The sequence below is a fragment of the Chlorocebus sabaeus genome, chromosome 20, assembly GCF_047675955.1.
Source record: "Chlorocebus sabaeus isolate Y175 chromosome 20, mChlSab1.0.hap1, whole genome shotgun sequence".
NCBI classification, from domain to species: domain Eukaryota; kingdom Metazoa; phylum Chordata; class Mammalia; order Primates; family Cercopithecidae; genus Chlorocebus; species Chlorocebus sabaeus.
The window spans coordinates 8,571,742-8,592,437 of NC_132923.1; the positions used below are offsets into that span (position 1 = coordinate 8,571,742).

The 20,696-nt window shown below is 46.0% G+C and overlaps 1 protein-coding gene across 1 annotated transcript in view; it reads left to right on the top strand.

The window, feature by feature from the left end:
• Positions 1 to 20,696, top strand: part of KCNN3 (potassium calcium-activated channel subfamily N member 3) — a 163,428-nt gene that overhangs the window by 96,855 nt on the left and 45,877 nt on the right. Inside the window, exon 3 of the mRNA XM_007976953.3 lies at positions 1,655 to 2,073. Coding sequence (XP_007975144.1) covers positions 1,655 to 2,073 — 419 coding nt within the window. The remainder of the gene's footprint in view (positions 1 to 1,654; positions 2,074 to 20,696) is intronic.

Here is a 20,696-nt window from a genome sequence, read left to right on the forward strand (position 1 = left end):
GTCACTGAGGCACAGGGCGGTTCGGTAACTTGCCCAAGATCGTGGAGCCAGTAGTGTTAGGATCAGGCAGTCCGGCTCCAGAGTCCATGCCGTGAACACTTCACTGCACTGTCTGAGAGCACGGTGCTACCAGCAAACACTTGTGCTCCCCTCTCTGAGTGGGGAGAAGGAATCTGTGCCACCCCCTGTGAGTTCGCTCATTCAGGAAACATGACTTTTTCATCTTCGCATCCCCTTCCAGGGCTCAGCTCAGGTCTGGCAGGGGCTCAGGGATGTGTTTTTAATACAAATGAGTTGATCTTTCTCACCATCGTGAAACAGCCAATTTGGCACCTGTGTGCTGGAAGGGACCTTGGGAAGTGGCTCAATATAGAACACTTGTGGTCAGCAAAAAGGAGGGGGTGGTTCCCACACACCAAGCAGTTCTCCAGTGGCCACTGGCTGAGTGTCCTGCAATATAACTCAACCCTGACTGTCTGCCTGGAGTTAGTGTTGGCTCCCATGGGTTGAGGGCTCAGTCCCACCACATTGACCCCACTTGTGACGCCAGTCACCAGCCCCAGGCTGTTTTACCTGAGCCTCTGACCAAGTGGCTATAAATCAGGGGTTCCCAGGATGCCCTTCTCAGGTTTTCACTAATTTTCTAGAGCAGCTCACTGAACTCAGGGAAACACATTTACTGGTTTATTATAAAGGACCTTACAAAGGATTCAGATGAGCAGCCATATGGGAGCGAAGCAAAGGGCAGGGTGCATGGGAAGAGGTGGAGCTTCCATGCCCTCTCTGGGCACGGAACCCTCCACGTGTCCAGGGACCTCCATGTGTCCAGCTATCTAGAAGCTCATCGAAACACAAAGAGGGGAACGATAGACACTAAGGGTGGAGAGTGGGAGGGAGAGGATCAGAAAAAATAACTATTGGGTACTAGGCTTAGTACCTGGTTGACAAAATCATCTGTACAACAAGCCTCTGTAACACAAGTTTACCTATATAGCAAACCTGCATATGTACCCCTGAACCTAAAATAAAAGTTAACACACACACACACACACAGTCTTTTTGGGATTTTATGGAGGTTTCATTACACAGACAGAAATGATGACATCATTGGCCATTGGTGATCAACTCAACCTTCGGGTCCCTCTTCCCTCCCAGGAGGTGGTGGGGTGGGGCTGAAATTTCCAGCCCTCTCATCACCAGATTGGTTCCCCTGGCAACCAGCACCCATCCTGAGGCTACCCTGGATCCCCACCTCCCACCCCAGCCACTAGTCATCTCATTAGCATACAAAAGACACTTATCACTTTGGAAATTCCTAAGGTTTTAGGAACTGTGCCTAAACCAGGATAAAGACCAATTATATGATTTCTTATTATAAATCACTATATCTCAGGAAGTGATTTGCAGAGGAGGAAAGTGAGGCCTAGAGAGTCAAAGTGTCTTAGCCAGGGCCTCCCAGCCGGACCTGAATCCAGGTCTCCCTACTCCCCATCCAGGGCTCTTGCCACACAGCAAGGCTCCTAAAGAGCAGGCTGAGGTGGTCAGGCTGACCTGAGCCCGGTAGCCTGCCCCAGCCTGCCCTACCTGTCCTGTCTGGGCCTTGCTGTGCACTTCCTGGTCCTGGCCACACTAATGGACTCTCTGCCCCCACCAGCTCTTCGTGATCGACAATGGCGCGGATGACTGGCGGATAGCCATGACCTACGAGCGCATCCTCTACATCAGCCTGGAGATGCTGGTGTGCGCCATCCACCCCATTCCTGGCGAGTACAAGTTCTTCTGGACGGCACGCCTGGCCTTCTCCTACACACCCTCCCGGGCGGAGGCCGATGTGGACATCATCCTGTCTATCCCCATGTTCCTGCGCCTGTACCTGATCGCCCGAGTCATGCTGCTGCACAGCAAGCTCTTCACCGATGCCTCGTCCCGCAGCATCGGGGCCCTCAACAAGATCAACTTCAACACCCGCTTCGTCATGAAGACGCTCATGACCATCTGCCCTGGCACTGTGCTGCTCGTGTTCAGCATCTCTCTGTGGATCATTGCTGCCTGGACCGTCCGTGTCTGCGAAAGGTATTCCACCTGGGGCCTTCTGAGTGCAGAGTCTGTGCTGGGACAGGGAAGGGAGGAGGAGCAGGGGTGCCAGGAGGTATGTGGTCTGATGGAGGAGACAGGCATGTACCCAGACACCTGAAAGGAGACAGTGGGAAAGAGGGGAGTGCTGAGTTGGGGTTGAGTATGAGCTGTAATTGCATCTTTGGAACGAAGGTAAGGTGGGAAAAAGGCACAGAATTTTCCTGATTTTCCGTTGCTTCTTTGCAAACCGATATATCATTCTGGTTACATCAGTAACTCACATATAACACATTGCAATTTATTCCTCTTGGGTATTAATAATGCTTATTAGCATTTTAAAGGCTCTGAGAAGTCCTGCAGTAATGAAACCATTTATTTTCGTTTAGTTCAAACTTTCTCAATTGTATTTGCCCTCAAACCCTTTTTATTATAAAGCACTATTGGTACCTTGCTACTCAAAGTTTGGTTCACAGACCAGCAGCATTGGCATAACTGGGAACTTGTTAGAACAATTCCCAGAATCTCAGGCCTTAGCCCAGAATGACTGAATTAGGATTTGCATTTAACAAGGTCACCTGGTGATTCATATGCACCTTACTTTGAGAAGCACTGTACTGATGGAACATACTTTGGGAAATGTTTTAGGAGGCTGGTGGTTGGGAGTCATTCAGAGGAGCTACTCATGAGATAGAAGGGAGATGTGTCCTGATAGAGATCCAGGGCTGTAGAACAAAATGCCAACTCCTTGAAACAGCCATCATCAAGGCGCAAGGGCAAGACTGAGACCACCTCCTTCCACCACCCTTGAGCTGCCTTTCATGACTCTTCTCCCATGCAAGGGGTCCTGGATATTCATCTTATTTATTTATTTATTTATTTATTTGAGATGGAGTCTCATCCTCTCACCCAGGCTGGAGTGCAGTGGCACAGTCTCTGCTCACTGCAATCTCTGCCTCCCAACTTCAAGCAATTCTCCTGCCTCAGCCTCCCACGTAGCTGGGATTACAGGCATACACCACCATGCTAGGCTAATTTTTGTATTTTTAGTAGAGATGGGGTTTCACCATGTTGGTCAGGCTGGTCTTGAACTCCTGGCTTCAAGTGTTCCTCCTACCTTGGCCTCCCAAAATTCTGGGATTACAGGCGTGAGCCACTGCACCCAGTCCTGGATATTCATTTTAATCTGATTTGATATGGGGAGTCCAAATCTAGGTTAGAAACCGTGATTCTGCCCCTAAGTAGCTGTGAGACCTGGGGCAAGTTACTTAACCTCTCCGGAATACAGTTTCCTCATTTTAAATTGAGGATCACTTGAAATAGAACGAAGCTATGTTTACTTGAGAGAGATTATTTTCAGTATGTCGGGAGGTATGGTGAAGCATCCTGTGTAATTTACACAGATTCTGGTAGTCATCCTTAATTCGTCAACACTTACAATTATATTGCCAAACCTTCCATGCGCCAGTGTCCTAGCAGAGATCAAACAAGACAAAGAAGTCTGGGGAAGAGTTAGCCTAAACACACCCCACATGGGTACCTTGAACCATATCTCCTACCTATTTTTGAGACGTTCTGTTTGCAGATATTTCTTTCAGCGTTTTGGCCAGCAGACACACGGTCAAACTGAGAGGGCATTCTGCTGCCGCAGAACAAGGGTTCAGGCTCCAGGATGCAGGTTCAGGCTGTGAGAGCCAGTGCAGTGTTGGAAGACCTTTCTCACACACAGAGCCTCAGGGACACACCATGCTCACCTATTCAGAACCTCGCCATTACTCAGCAGCTGACATTGCAACATCCGCTCTGAGTGGGACCACACTGCACGGGGCTTCATGAGCCTTCTCCGGTAAGCAGACACTCTTTGCTCAATGGAGAAAGCATGTGCTTGGGTTCCGACCCCAAACTCCTCATGGTACTGTTAGCTGAGCAACATTGTGCTGGTCGCTTCACCTCTCTGGACCTCAATTTTCTCATCTGAAAGCTGGATACAGGATTTACTGTTAGAGTCAAACAAGGTAGTATATATGCACTGTGTATTGCGATCCAGTGATGGTGAAAATTAGTAATAATAGTGTAGATCCCTTGATAACTCTTGGGAATTTTGTGCTGCCTTCTTATAATTAGAACAGCCCAACTTCTACCATACATTGGCCTATATTCTTCCTGTTTTCCTTTCTAAATGATGGAAGCCACGTTGTCTATCAACAATAATAATTGAATTTGTGTAGCCCTTTAAGCTATTTGAAGTCTTTCACGTCCTCGGATGATCCCTGGCGTGTACTTCAGATGAGCAAACAGGCTGAACATGCAACAAAGTGCCTGCAAGTGAGTTTCATAATTTATTGAACCTGTCACGAGAAGGGGTGACTATTTTTCACTGGAAAATAAGCTTGTTTTAAAGAATGTAGTTTGCAAAGTACTTAGATGATGCATCTCATTTGATATTGCATGGCCTTCTGTAACTTCCAAGCTGAGGCTGGGGTAGCCTGGCCCCTGGTGGGCCACTGGGTCTCTCTCTCTCTTTCTATAGACATGGGTCACAAGCCCCCGCTAAGACCAAGGCACGGAGGATCAATGAGCAAATCGGAAATTCTCTGAAAGTTCCCTTCTCTTGCAAAAAGGCCATTTGAACAAAGACTTAAGTATAACATGAGGTGTATTAAAGCATGGTAGATGTTATTGTTACTCCCCTGTGCTGGTTCTGTGTAAAATCCATATGCCATCCCAGCTTACTCTCACAATAGATCTATGAGAGAGGTACCTTGCCTGAGGGGAGGAGAGCCCAGGTTCTGGAGGGGCATCTGGGTGAAGCAACATGTCATCCACTACATGGATGTGTTTGAATTGAACATGAAGCCTCATGGTAGAATCGAGGAAACTGATAGAAAGTAACTGGCCCCGAGGTCACCGAGCTCTTAATAGTAAGCATGGAGCCAGAATCTGGACTCGTTTCTGACTCTGAACTTCCATGTGTATGTCAGGCTGAATCCTGCACATACGAGGAGATCATGGCCTCAACTCTCCTGGCAACTTTCCCAGTCTCAGAGTCTCAAGGCCACTGAGACTGACATGTGAATCCCAGTCTTGCTGTTTTCCCTGCCTCCGCTGCCTATGGTCTTGACCATGTTATCATACTTAAGCCTCCCGGGCTGCCTTCATATCCAATTCAAACACAACCATGTAGTGGATGACATATTGCTTCACCCGGATGCCCCTCCAGGACCCGGGCTCTCATTCCCTTAGCTGGGGTTGTGACTGAGTCCCTCTCTTAAGGTCAAGCCCCTTGCCTGGGAGCAGCAAGCTCCCGAGGGGATTTGTCAGTGTGGGAGTTCAAAGGCCCAACCCCGATTGCTTCTAGTAGGACACTCAACCGGGCTCCAGGGTCCCTGAGGGATCGCCTAAGGCCCCTGTTACCACTGCACCTGGGAGTTTCCCCTACACCCCGGAGGTGTTGATCCTGAGAGCAGCCCCAATCAAACTCCCACCCTCAAATCTCAGCAGCTCACAGACTCTGTCCCAGGAATCTGCCCTATTAATATATTGTTTCCTAAACAGGCAAAGCACTTCTCTTACAAACACTGAGCAATATTTTTAGAATCAAGCTTAAATGATCATTGTCTTTCCCAATATCAAATAATAAGTAATATTGGCAGAGGCCTTCAGCCAGGACTTATTCAGCCGGAGACTGGACAGAAGCTGAAAGCAGGGGAAGCCTTGGGGAACTGAAGCGTCAGACCAGGTAGTGTGGACAAGATGATCTTGATCTCTCTCAGCTTGATCTAATGATGATTCTATCACCTTAGGCATCAGAGAGGGTAAGTGACTTGCCCAGGGTCACACAGCAACATGACAGGTTCTAGAAAAATCCACAGCTGCTGATGCCCAGAGCCTGTTCACATTCCAGGTGGCTTTCATCAGCCTAGACTTATCTCTAGTTGTATACACACACTTCTGAAGTTGCTATGGAAATCTCTCTACAGCAAGATGTATTTTAAAAGACAGTTCTCATATCTTGGGTTGGTTTTTATGTGACAGCAAAGGTTTTTCATATTTCCTCCTCCCAAGGAGAGAGAGTGGGATCGTAATTACGCAGAACAGCCGTGCCATGGGGAGGGCAGTGCCTGGTTGCTGGGAGGGCAGTGACAACAGCGGGCTTGTTTTCCTTGCCCCCGGAGAGGCATTACATCATGGGTTCTGAGGCCTGACAGTTGTGGCACTCCGCATTCTCTGGGATTCTCCTGGCTGCCTGCCCACCTCCCACAGGCCTCTCAGGGAGGAACCTCCTGATTATACACTGTCAAGCGCCAAGCAGCCTTACTGGTGGAGAGACCATCTGAGGCCCCAGGTCCTCACTGCGGCAGCAGGTTGGAGAAGCCAGCTTTCCTAGCGTGCCTTGAGCAGTGGCCTGCCAGCTCACCTTCATATGCTTATCTCCTTGGGAGGAGCAACAAGGCTTCCCATAACGTTGATGAAGTGGGATAAGCTTTGCTGACAGAGCCACGCTTTGTAAATGACCTTCCTGGCCTCTTGAGTGGATTCCCTTCAGACCCTTTGGACACTTTGCTTTGGTCCCTCCTGAGGCTCCAAATTCTGCAACAGGCTGTCTCAGTGTCCCAGGTCTTCAGTCTGTCAACAGGTTTTTGATTGTGGTGGTTAACTTTTGGCATACTGATATTTTAATGAGAAATTTTATTCTGGAGACCTAGCTCCTAAAGCAGGAGAAAAACAATTTGTGATCTGCTCTTTCTCTCATTAAAAGAGCCACCACTCCCATTGTAAGGAGGTAAAAAGAGGCTTCCTTCCTGTGCCCTCTTCTGCCTGTGCCTCAGACACCCAGGTCTGCACTTGCCCGCAGCAGGAAGCTAGACCACAGTTCCCTCCTCCTTCGATCACCTTCCCACGACCTCCTACCCCCTCCAAGAAGGGGTACTTCCACTCCAAGGGAACAGTAGGAATGGCCGGGCACTGTGGCTCGCGCCTGTAATCCCAGCACTTTGGGAGGCTGAGGCGGGGGGATCATGAGGTCAGGAGATCGAGACCATCCTGGCTAACATGGTGAAACCCCCGTCTCTACTAAAAATACAAAAAAATTAGCCAGGCGTGGTGGCACGCACCTGTAGTCCCAGCTACTTGGGAGGCTGAGACAGGAGAATCACTTGAACCTGGGAGGCGAGGCTTTCAGTGAGCCGAGATCCCGCCACTGCACTCCAGCCTGGGCAACAGAGTGACACTCCATTTCAAAAAAAAAAAAAAACCAAAAGCAAAACAGTAGGAAGGTGGTCGTTACAGGGATGAAGCACCCTACATGGGATTGATGAAAACCTGCAAGCTAAACCCTGTAGGGAACAGGGAACAGTGGGAACAGTGGGGCCGGGCACTGTGCTTCCTCATGGGCTGCTTTGGTTTGAGTTATAACCTCCAATGTGGGGCACACACACAGTGATCCATGGGACTATGGGAAGAAATGATCAGAACTTCTACCCATGTATATATATGGGTATATATGGGTATATATATGGATATAAATAATAAGCCTAGCTAACATTTAATAAATGGGTAGAGAGCAATACATGTCTGTAATTTATAATAAATATGTGTATAATGGAGGAGGGCGTGCTAAAAAATTTTTTAACTGGTAGGAGCTCATGATTTTAAAAGTTTGCAAACCACTGGTTTATGGTATCAGAGGACTAGTTAGAGAGGATAGGAAAGTAGCCTACCACATGGGATGAAGCCTGCTAGACCCAGGAACCCTGGGTCTCCGGTAGGGAAGGAGCAGCCTGTGGCAATCCCCTGCTGGTGCCAGGCGGAGAGATGGATGGCTCAGGAGGAAAGGTAGGGAGGCGACAGGGATCCTGCTGGAGGCCTTTGAGAAAAACCTGCAGCATTAAGGAAGAGGAAAATAATCCTGAAGATTCCTGAAAAATGTTTAATTATGAGAAACAAAAAGCAACATTAGAAAAGTCTTGGGTGGCCAGGCACAGTGGCTCACGCCTGTAATCCCAGCACTTTGGGAGGTTAAACCAGGCGGATCACCTGAGGTCAGGAGTTCGAGACCAGCTTGACCAACATAGCGAAACCCGATCTCGGGGGGGAAAAAAAATTAGCCGAGAGTGGTGGTGCACCTGTAGTCCCAGTTACTCAGGAGGCTGAGGTGGGGGGATCACCTAGCCTGAGAGGTCAAGGATGCAGTGAGCAGAGATTGTGCCACTGCACTCCAGCCTAGGTGACAGAGTGAGACCCTGTCTCAAAAAAAAAAAAAAAAAAAAAAAAAAGGAAAAGAAAGAAGAGTCTTGGGCATCTCTAATAGGGTGCCAGAATATATATGATCCTTATGATAGAGAAGAGTGGGCAGATGTGAAATGAAAATGTATCCGGTTCACGTAAGCGCAGAGTTCCAGAAAACTAAAATTGTTTTAGCAAAAAGAAAATCCACATTGATGGCATTACATTTTTTAAAATGTGGACTGTGGAGACAAACTTAAAAAATTTAAAGTTCTTTCAGAATGTAAAAGAGATAAGAGAAAGGATGAATAGGACAGAACTGGAGGCTATAGGATCCAGGTGAAATCTAAGAATTAGAGTTATTTCAGAGGAAGAAATAAAAATAATTTGGATAAAAGCGTAATCAGAGATATACACAAAGTAAACGTTTTCGGAATTGGCCTAGGTAAGGGGATGTTGTGTGGGGGGATGGTCGATCAGAATAGGCAGATCAAAAAGGATTCCTCTTTTCCAGTTAGAATGTGGGGGACAGGAGGAGCCACCCCTAGACATACCCTGATTCATTCCTTTTCTGGAAAATTTATTGAATCATAAGGTGAAACAATCCTAGAGGCACACAGGCATCCCGGAGTTAACTCTCCCTCAGGAACCCTAAATTCAGAGTCATGAGAACACTTCCATAGCATTTTAAATTTGGATCCACCCTGTCATTTGAGTGAGGCAACCAAAGAGGAACAAAAGTCATTCTTGGAGTTTTCCGGCCTCAGAAGGTAAATCACCTACACTTTTGCGGGGAACTCGTTTACCAGTTGACCAAAGAATGAATCACAATTAAGATCTTAATAATGAAATGTTGTAAAGAAAGACAGGTAGACATTGGTTCACACAGGCAAACACGAAATCAAGACTAAACGTACGAATGGTTGCAAAACTCCAAATTCTAATGTCAAAGAAAAACTAGATTCTGGAAAGAGTAGATGTATGAAATTAAAGCAATAATTCAATAATAATTAGAGGGCTGCAAATCCTCAGATTAAAAATTTGAGAGGAGAAGGCTAGAAGGGATTAGTAAAAGCATGCCAGATGCGTTGTCTTATGTAGAGAAGAATTTTAAAATAAAGCCCTATTACTCAGTTTTAGCAATCAGAGAAATATTTTTTTAAACCTAAAGGAACCACAGGCAAAATTTTTTAAGTATAACAAGAATAACAATAGCATCAGCCATGTATTGTTTCATTTAATCCATACCACAGCTCTATAAGATTGTATCTCCATTCTATATATGAGGATGTTGAGATACAGAGAGGTTGAGCGATATGCCTCAGGCCACAGAGCCAGCAGACCTGAGACTCCAACACCAGCCTGAGAGCCTTTTCCCTATCCTGGAGACATGTGCCTCCCATGCCACATCAGAGCCCACATAGCTAAGACAGAAAAAATAAAGGAAGCAGGAAGAAAGAATTTCAATACAAAGTATGAAAGAAGATCAGAGAAAAACAAACTTAAAATTTGTAACAATCAACATAATTGTGTTTACCTCCTTGTTAAAAGTAAATGTCTCTTAGATGAAATTTAAAAGGAAAATTTAATGCATGCAATTTACAAAAGGAGTACCTAGAACAGAAGGACCCAAAAATAAATGAAGAGCAAAGATTTATTAGGTAAGTACAAATCAGATGGCAAATGAATAGAAGTTCTCATTTTAAACCAAGATGAATTCAAAATAGAAATCATTAAGTTGTCCAAAAGAACCATTTAATATGGATAAAAGTGCCATATACAGTAAAACTGAATTTTATACAAAAAAAAAAATGAGATTGAGAATCTGAATTGTTAAATGTTTAAATTAATTGAGCACTTTGTAAACTACAAACAAATCTTTTTAAGCATCCAGGGAACACTTTAAAAGATCAACTTCTTGGTCACACATTTCAAAACATCAGAAAAATTGCGCGGGCTGTATTCTCTGACCACAAGCCCATAAAACTCCAATTAAAGGAAAACTTTTGGGTGGGACTTTTAAAGCAAGCTCCTCAATTACAACAGAGAATTCAAAACTACCATTAAAGGCTATTAGAAAATTATGACAATGACGACCCTATATATAAAAACTCAGGATGTGACCAAAGTTGTACTCAGATGAAAAATATCTTTAAAGCTTTTCAGGCACGATGGTGTGCACTGATAGCCCCAGCTACTTGGGAGGCTGAGGTACGAGGATCGCTTGCGCCTAGGAGTTCCAGCCAGTAGTGGACTACGATTGTGCCTGTGGATAGCCACTGCCTCAGCCTGGGCAACATAGAGAGACCCCATTTTTAATAATAAAAAGAGAAAAAAATGAATAGATAAAATAATTGAATCCATTAGAAGAATAAAACAAACCTCAGGAGAGAAGATTAAGTTGAGAACAAAGGCAAAGATAGGAATTAATGAATTTAAAAACCAGGAAAACATAATTTATAAATCCAAAAGATACCAACTTCTAAAATATAAATTTAATTGAGAAGAAAGAAAACACAAAGTTAGAAATTGTAATGGAAAATAACTACTGATTCTGAGGATGTTTTAATAAATGAGTGAGAATAGCTTAACTTTTTTTTGAAACAGAAGACCATTGAGGGAGATTTCTCTACTAGATATTAAAATGTATTACAAAACTAAAAGTAATTAAGTCCCTCTGGCATTAATGAAAAATCAATAATGACAGATCAATGAAACCTAATGGAAAACCCTGAAATAAACCCTACTATGTTAGAACCCAACATATGAGAAAGAAAACCAACTGGGAAGCAACAGATTATTCACTAAATGGTAATGGGGAAATTGGAAGCTTAGATGAAAAATCAAATTGGAACCCTGGCTCTCACCAGCCACCAAAATAAATTCCAGGTGGATTAAAAAGTCAGATGTAAAAGAAGAAACCATGAACAAGCTCCAGAAAACAAAGTGAATATTTAATCAACCCTGAGAGGAGAAAGAACTGTTAAGCATAAAATCTCAGAAGAAACATGAAGGAAAAAACTGGTGTGTTTGATTACATCATACACATGATTTTACTTTTCAGTCCTTCAAAAAATATGAACTTATTTAAAAAGGAAATGTTACACTAGAAAAAATATTTGCAGCAAACATGACAAGAAGTAAATATCCCTATTATACAAGGCGGTCTTAGAAACCAATCAGAAGAACTCATCTCCCCAGTGAAAAAAACAGGCTGACAATAAGGCCAACTACAAAGGAAGAAATACAAAAAGTCAATAAAATAAAACACACAACACATATTCAGTCCCGCTAATCAAAGAACTGAAAATTATAACTACAAGGATAATTACTTTTTCTCCTCTGGAGTTGACAAAATTTTAAATAAATAGAACTTAGGGCTGGAGAATCTTCTTATTGTTGGTGTTGAGGGTGGACGGGGTTGTCTTACGCTGAGGGCAAGAAGGAAATTAGACCACCTTTCTGGAAAACAATTTAACAATTTGTCACAGGAGCCTTGAGTTTGTAACTTTGATCCAGGAATTCTCTTTCTAGGAAGCTATTTTAATAGAGTAATCAATTTACATCAAACCGCTTCTGCATGGTGCAGTTTATAACAGAAAAGAATGAGAAACCAAGTAAACATCTAGGATTTAAATGGTTAAACAAGTATGGCACATCCATATGATGGGTAGTTAGCAAGAATCTTAAAAAATCTAATCAACGTGTTTGTTTTGTTTGTTTGTTTGTTTGTTTTTGATACGAAGTGTCGTTCTGTCACCCAGGCTGGAGTGCAGTGGCACTATCTCGGCTCACTGCAGCCACCATCTCCCAGGTTCAAGCAATTATCTTGCCTCAGCCTGTCGAGTAGCTGAAATTACAGGCACCTGCCACAACACCTGGCTAAGTTTTTGTATTTTTAGTAGAGACGGAGTTTCTCCATATTGGCCAGGCTGGTCTTGAACTCCTGACCTCAAGTGATCCACCTGCCTCAGCCTCTCAAAGTGTTGGGATTACAGGCGCGAGCCACCGCGCCCAGCCTGAAAATCAACCTTTTGAAAATTACAGTAAGGTAGGAAAATATTCATGATGTAATATTTGAAAAAGGAGCATACAAAATAGCATTATGTAGGATGTTACCGATTTATAGATAGATGCAGAAATAATTGGAAAATACATAGAAACATTAAGTTGATTTCTTTGTGTTATATGTAATATTTATTTATTTATGAGATAGAGTCTCATTCTGTTGTCCAGGCTGGAGTGCAGTGGCGCAATCTCGGCTCACTGCAACCTCTGCTTCCCAGGTTCAAACTATTCTCATGCCTCACCCTCCTAAGTAGCTGGGATTACAGGCGTGCGCCACCACGCCCGGCTAATTTTATATTTTTAGTAGAGATGGGTTTTCGCCATGTTGGCCAGGCTGGTCTGCAACTCTTGGTCTCAGGTGATCCGCCCGCCTCAACCTCCCAAGGTGCATGCGATTTTCATACATGTAAACATCAAGTTGATTTCTCATGATGTTACATGTGATTTTTTCATTACTTTTTAATTATATTTTCAACAATGAGAATGCATATACATATATAATTTTTTAATGGAAAGAGGTAGCATTTGTTTTTACACACTTGACAAAGTCCCTCATCTTCCATAGGAACTCAGGTTTTACATCAACGCGGGGTGGAGTAAAGCTGAATGGCTCAGTTTTTACATATAATTTTTTCTAATAAGCGCAATGCAAGTTCCTTCTTGAAGGGCTCTCTTCCGACCCATCGGCCAGTGGCCTTGGTGGACAGGGCCGCGCGCGGGGCGCCTTTGCCGGGCCGGAGTGCTTCTTCGCGGGCGGGCGCCTCCCTTGGAGCCCCTCTGCGGCCGGCCGCCTATGGGAGCGCCTGAGCCGGCGTGCGGGGAGGTGGAGCTCCACAGGGGACGTGTGATCGAGGCAGGCTCCACTGGCTCTTCAGTAGCCTCCCGGGCCGGCCGGGATCTGCGGCCCAGCGGTGCTGCTGGGTCCGGTGTGGAGAGGCCGCGAGTCCGCGGGTGGTTCTGGCTCGGCCGGGGCCGGGGAGAGGCCGAGGCTCGCTCCGCCAGGGGGCGCGGGTCGCAGGGCGGGCCGGGTGGGCGGTGTCCCCACCTGCAGGGACTTGCCGCGGAGGAACAGAGCGTTCAGGTTCCCTCTCGCTGTGGCGACAGCCGGAGCGGCTTCACGGCTGCTGCTAGCTCCTGGCTCCTGTCTCCTGTCTCAAGTGGGATCCCATTCAGATTTCACCTGCGTGCTTCACAGTCTCCAGTCCCACTCCGCGGCCGCTTTCTCGTTCTGTAATCTCGCATTCAGCCGTTCTTTCCTCTTCCTCATTGGCAGTGTTTTTGTGCCCTGTGACACTTAAACTGCTAATTTGTGGCTAGTTTTTTCGTACTTTTATATTAAATAATTATACATCACTTAGCTATTATAAATAATGGATGCTATCTCTTAGAAAAGAGAATCAAGAAATAGGGAAATTATTAGCCAGAGTGGTGGCGCGCACCTGTAATCCCAGCTACTCGGGAGGCTGAGGCAGGAGAATCGCTTGTACCTGAAAGACGGAGGTTGCAGTGAGCCTAGATCCCACCATTGCACTCCAGCCTGGGAGACAGAGTGAGACTCCGTCTCAAAAATAAAGAAAGAAGGAAAAGAAAGAGAGGAGAAAGAAAGAGAGAGAAAGAGAGAAAATAAAAGAAAAAAGAAACTGGTAAAACAAGGAAAATTTCCATAAAATTTGCATTCTGCAGCACTAAGTTTAGGGCTGTGGGTGCAAAGTGAAATCCATATTGCATTGAGAAACCATTCCATTTTTTCAGTCAAGTCAACCCCCAAATTATTCCAAATTATTTGCTGCATTACACCAAACCTGGGTTTCCCTCCACTCTCTTCTGCTGGGAAGTCACTAATGTCTTTTGTCTCCAGGATTTTTTCTTTAGGGAGACCCAGTTAAATGCCAGGGTTCCTTCTCCAACTGGGGAGGACCATCCGACCTTTGTCACTGGAATGAATTCCTTCCCAAGTCTGCCAAAGACGGTACACAGCGACTGTTAGCGCCATGCTAGGTGTGTAGGAGAGAAGTGACTTCCTTTCCTACAGCGGATGCCTAAGGGCATGGGGCTTGGTTCTCACCCGCTCCCCCACCCACCTCCTCAGAGGGGCTGAGGTAAGGAAAAGGAAGGGGTTCCTGTAAGTGACGTCAGCCACATCTATTTGTGGGCTGACATTAGTCAAGCAGGAAATCCATATTCTGTCTGCTTTTCCATCCTTCAACTATGGGGTTGTTTTGTTTGCCCCTCGTGATCCCATTGTGCCCTACATTTCTGGTGCAGACCCCTCCCTCAAAGGACGGGCACCTCAGCTCCTCAGGGCCCCTTCTCCATGAGTTTGGTGTCCTAGGCTGGCTCTCAGGAGCATGGCTCTTCACCCTGCTGTGTTTCCCCTGCCCTCCACTGCCAGCTGGGGGCCCCCGCCCAGGCTCAGGTAAAGCTCTGCATTCCTGGCTCACAGAGCGCAGCTGCTGGAAGGGTTTTTTAAAATGTGATATTTTTTGGCCGGGCATGGTGACTCACATCTGTAATCCTAGCACTTTGGGAGGCCGAGGTGGGTGGATCACCTGAGGTCAGGAGTTTGAGACCACCCTGGCCAACATGGCGAAACACTGTCTGTACTAAAAATACAAAAATTAGCTGGGCGTGGTGGCGCGCGCCTGTAATCCCAGCTACTCAGGAGGCTGAGGCAGGAGAATCGCTTGAACCCAGGAGGTCGAGGATGCAGTGAGGTGAGATCACACCATCGCACTCCAGCCTGGCCGACAGAGCAAGACTCCATCTCGAAAAAAAAAAAAAAAAGAACAATTTTCTCTTTCCATTTAATACAGACTCCTCTGTTCCCTGAGACTTGGCCCCAGTCCCCCAGAGGCTGAGCTGAGAGGGGATACGGGTGAGACATGCCATATTCCTTGAGTACCCCACCTCGTTCCATTAGATCTGGATGCCTGCTTACCCCCACTGCAAAGAGAGTTCAAGGGGCATCCAAAGTCCCCTGGCTGCCTTGGAGTAGTGGTCCTAGAAGCCTCTGGCCCTAACACACCTGGTCATTTTGTTTTCCCAAAAGGCAGTGGGAGCTGCCCTGGTAACACAGCCCCTGCGGGCCCTCTGAGACAGGGCCAGACATGCTGCAATAGACCCAAATGGGCTCTGACACTCCCACAATGGAGGGGGCACAGAACTTAGTAAAACTCCTTTTAAATATCTTAAACATGTTTCAACGGAGCCAAGGGGAAAACACCTAATACACAGTAGCAATCACAGCAGCACGGGTTCCATCCTGTGATCAGGACTGCCTGAACTCAGGGTGGAAAAACCAGGTTTGACCCCTGGTTGTACCATTAACCTTGCACATGTACTTAACCTGACCAGAGTCATGCAGCCTCTTTTGAACGCCCTCTGGGACAGTACTTTAAAAGACTATCCCATCCATTTGCAGACAGCTGTGACTTAGAAGTATCTTCCTATTATTGGTTAATATTGGTTAAAACTTGTAGTTTCTGCCTTGGGTCCTAAATCAGTTCTCTGGGTCTACACAAAAGAAGTTCAAGCACCATAGGCTGGCAGTTAAGCCATTGACATCGGGGCAGATGTGGGCTTGGAGCCTTGCTCATGCTCTTACTAGCAGGTGACGTTAGGCCAGGAGAGGAGGCAATTCACTTCACAAAAAGCCCTTAGCACAGGGTAGAGCATTTAGCACACTGTGAGCACCCGGTGAAGCAGCCGGGCATTTCTTTTTCCATTGACGGTCCCTTGAGTATCCAAAGTCAGGTCGAATCTTCTCTGCTCCAACCCAGTGGTCTCCAGTCCCCTCAACCATTGTCACAGGACTTCTGGTCAGACTCCACCCTCTCGCTCACTCTCCTCTCTGGTTGTCAGTGTCCTCATGAAGTGAAGGCCCCAGAATGAACATAGTGCCCCAAGTGTTAGGCATCCTCCCGTTTCCTCAGCATTATTTTCCTTTTAAGGAAATAATGAAAATAATGAAAAGAAAAGCAGCCTGAGAGTAGCCCATATTCTTAGGGCAAAGGGCTCCCAGGCATAATGGTCTGGGAATCAGGGAGCAAGACCCACGGCACATCTCTGTTTAGGTTGGGCACTCTTGACAGTTCCATTCTGTGCCCCATGCTCTACTGTTAACTTTTCTTCAATACAATTGCAAGGGCCTTGTTTAGTCTGAATCCTGCAGGGAGCAACTTACACCCCTGTTCCACGTGGCCACTACCAGATAAGAGCCACAGCTCAGTAAGGCCAGAAGGGTGGTTCAGCCATGTGGGAACCAGCCAGGACTCAAAGGGACAAGAGGCTCCTGTCCTGTTTCCAGCTTTAGCAAGAGAGTTGAGGGCTGGCCCGAAGTCCGTTTCTCTCTGCCTTGGTTTTCCTGCTGATAAAAGCAATAGTTAGTTTCTCAGGCTCGCACTGATTTCCCAACAGAGATTGTTTGAGCCCGGAATGTTGAGATCTCCCCTGATCTCTGGACACATCTCCTACTGATTCCCCCCATACCCTATTTCCTACGCAGATCTGTCCTTTACCTGGACATTCTCCCTCCTCTGCCATTTCCCTTCATCATGCTTGCTCCCGGAGAATGCAGGCACTCTCACAGGAATGCATCCATGCATCCCAAGTGGAGCATTGAGCCACGCCTCTCTCTGAGCTGCAGTGCTCTCCTGAGTGACTTGCTAAATAATAATACTGTTTTGTATAGGTATGGAGCTCTGCTATTCACCAGCCACTGTGCTAGGAATTAAATATCTCTTAAAGCATAAAACACAGATGATTTTTTCCCTCATGGGCTTATAGTCTACCAGGGAAGACAGGTAATAAGCAAGGAAACAAAAAGTAGGTAACTTCATATCTATGATATACACTGTGAAAGAGGAAAAAAAATAAGTTTCTTTAAAAAAAATGTTATGGCATTGGAGAGGGATCCTACTCATCTGGGGCCTGCTTGGAGGTCTCTCTGGGGAGGTGATGCTTCAGCTGGGCTCTGAAGGATGAGAGGAAATAAGCCCTTCACAGACCAAGAGGGTGAGCTTTCTGAGAAGAGAGAGGAGACTGCACCAAGGCCCTGAGCTCACAAGGAGCCTGGGGGAAGAAGGAGTCACTGGAAGGAGAGTAAACAGATGAAGTGGGGGGTGTGGCAGGGACTGAGCTGCAGAAGGGGGCAGGAGGCTGATAGTGAAGGGCCCCGAGGACCACATTATAGGATTGAACCTAAGTGCAGTGGAAAGCCTTTAAAGAGTTTTATCTTTTTATTTACTTGTTTCTTCTTCTTCTTTTTATCTTTTCATTTACTAGTTTCTTCTTCTTCTTCTTTTTATCTTTTCATTTACTTGTTTCTTCTTCTCCTTCTTCTTCTTCTTCCTCCTCCTCTTCTTCTTCCTTCTTCCTTCTTTCCTCCTCCTCTTCCTTATTCTTGTTCTTCTTTTTCATCTTCTTCTTCTTGCCTTCGCCTTCTTGTTCTTCTCCTCCACCTCCCCTTCCCTTCCTCGTCCTCCTCTCCTCCCCCTCCTCCACCTCTTCTTCTTCTTCCCTTCATCCTTCTTCTTCTTCTTTTTCTTCTTCCTCCTCTTCTTCTTCCTCCTCCTCCTCTTCTTCTTCTTTTCTTTCTTTCTTTCTTTCTTTCTTTCTTTCTTTCTTTCTTTCTTTCTTTCTTTCTTTCCTTCCTTCCTTCCTTCCTTCCTTCCTTCCTTCCTTCCTTCCTTCCTTCCTTCCCTCCCTCCCTCCCTCCCTCTTTCTTTTCTTTTCTTTTCTTTTCTTTTCTTTTCTTTTCTTTCTTCTATCTCACTTTGGCACCCAGGCTGGAAAGCAATAGCATGATCACAGCTCACTGCAGCCTTTAACTCCTGGTCTCAAGCAGTCCTCCCACTTCAGCCCCCTGAGTAGCTGGGACAGACATAAGCCACCATGCCTGGCCAAATAGAAAAATTTTATGGTGACAGAGTCTCTCTATGTTGCCCAGGCTGGTCTTAAACTCCCAGTCTCAAGCAATCCTCCCACCTCAGGTTCCCAAGTAGGTAGGATTACAGGTGTGAGCCACCATGCCTGGTGCCTTTGAAGGGTTTTAAATAGGAGAGTAATGCAATATGGTTCATTCTAAAAGTATTACTTTGGCATCTTTGTGAGTAAATTGGAGGTGGCAAGAAAACTACTAGGAGGACCAAAGAGGCTACTGTAGCAGGCAAGGCAAGAGAAAAAAGTGACTTGGAAGGGCGGTGGTGACAGTGTAGAGTTCTTGAATACATCCCTGCACCAGGCCAAGTTTCATATACATCTTCGCATGTACTGATGTCCCACACATCAAATCTGTGATCAAACTCATCATGTTGCCCCTAAATTCTCTCTCTGCTTCTCTGTTTGTGTCTTCTTTTTCTCAGGAACTTTATCTGTTAGTGTTCATTTTAGGCTGCAAGGGTTGGGAAACCCAAAACAACAATAGCTTAAACAAAATAGAAGTTGTCTCTGATGCCAAAGAAGTCCGGAAAGGTGTCTATAGCAGGTATGCTGCTCTCTGGCATCATCAGGGACGCAGGCTCCTTCTTGCTTGCTGCCCTGACATCCTTGGTACATGGCTTCTTTCTCATACTTCAGGAAAGCTGCTGGAGCTCCAGCCATCCCACCTACCTTTTAGCCAGCAGGAAAGAGAAATGGACAAAATAAGGTTGTTTCTTTCTTGTTAAGGACATTTTCTGGAAGTAACACATGTCACTTTTATTTACAGCCGTTGGTCTTTCACATGGCTGGAAAACGTAGTCTTTATTATTGGCAATCTTTGCTCATTCCTGGGCGCGCTTACTAATGAAGAAGAGGAGAAGCGCTGTTGGGCTACGCCCATCTCTTGGGCTCAAATCATTCCCCCATTCTTGTGCCCTTGCCCAGTCCCATTTCCAACCCTCTATTTAGGCACCAAGCTCTATGGTTCTTATTCTGCGATGTCGCTCAAAGTCATTCCTGCTACCTCCCTGACACAGATCCCTGTCATCTTACACCAGTTTACAGAAGTAGTGTAAACTTTTCTGTAAACTGGCTTCCAGTTACCCTTCCTACTATTGCCCCTTAAAAACCTTCAATTGCTCCCTCTAGAAGATTAAGTCCCTATTTTTAAATTTAGTGACCAAGGTCCTTCATCATGCACTTCCAGTCAACCCATGATAAAACCAGTTTGGTTCAATTTTAGTCATCAGCAACAATGGTAATAATGCTACTTTGCATTCCTACATGTAAGGTTTCATTGCTCACAGAAGGGACAGCACATGGCACGTTTCTGGAGTCAGAAACGTGTGCTCATAGCCTGGCTTAACAATGGACCAGCTGTGCAATCCTGGGCAAGTCACCTGCCCTCTATTAAATAAGCACCTGTGACTGTGGCTGGTTCCTAATAAACCCTGAGCCCTTTCCTTTCCTGGGCCTCTTTCTTGGGATCTGTAGATTGGAGGTAAACCTGGTCTACCTACTTCCCAGGGGATTATGAAGTTCAAACAAGAGGAGACCTGAACAGCTGGGGGAAACATACAACATAGGACATCCTCTTCTGTTTTTCACCACGACCCTATGAAGTGAGCAGGCAGGACAGGGAACCTACGGTCCTCATTTCGTGAATGAGGATGTGGTGACTCAAGGAGGCTGATGATCTGCCCTGGCCCTGACTTGCAGGGCAGTGGAGGAGGCCTGGGCCCTTGGGACTCTGACCACCTGTGGCAGGGCTCTTGGGGTATGTGTTCCACTGGGGAGGTGTGTCACGGAGTGAGGCTGTGTTGGGACAAAAGGAGAAAGAACATAAGATGCAAAGTTTTTCTTTCAGTTTGGGCTGTGCAGTCATTTTCGAATTTCTTGGAGGTCATGCTGTTTGGTACCTAGGAAAGGAATTGTGATTGGTATTCTAGAAAAACAGCAATTTTTAGTGGGAAGCCACTGCCTATTAGCAAGTACAGGCAGAAGTGGCCCATTGTCCTTGAATGCCATGATGTCTGTTTTCGAGGGGTGGGGTGGGGTCTGGTGACTGGCTAGACTTTTTTGGAGAAAATATATAACAAACTTGGCCGGGTGAGGTGGCTCACGCCTGTAATCACAGCACTCTGGGAGGCCAAGACGGGCGGAGATTGAGACCATCCTGACTAACATGGTGAAACCCCGTCTCTACTAAAAATACAAAAAAAACTAGCCGGGCAAGGTGGTGGGCGCATGTAGTCCCAGCTACTCGGGAGGCTGAGGCAGGAGAATGGCATGAACCCGGGAGGCGGAGTTTGCAGTGAGCCGAGATCGTGCTATTGCACTCCAGCCTGGGCAACAGAGCAAGACTCCGCCTCAAAACAAACAAACAAACAAACAAACATATATATATATAA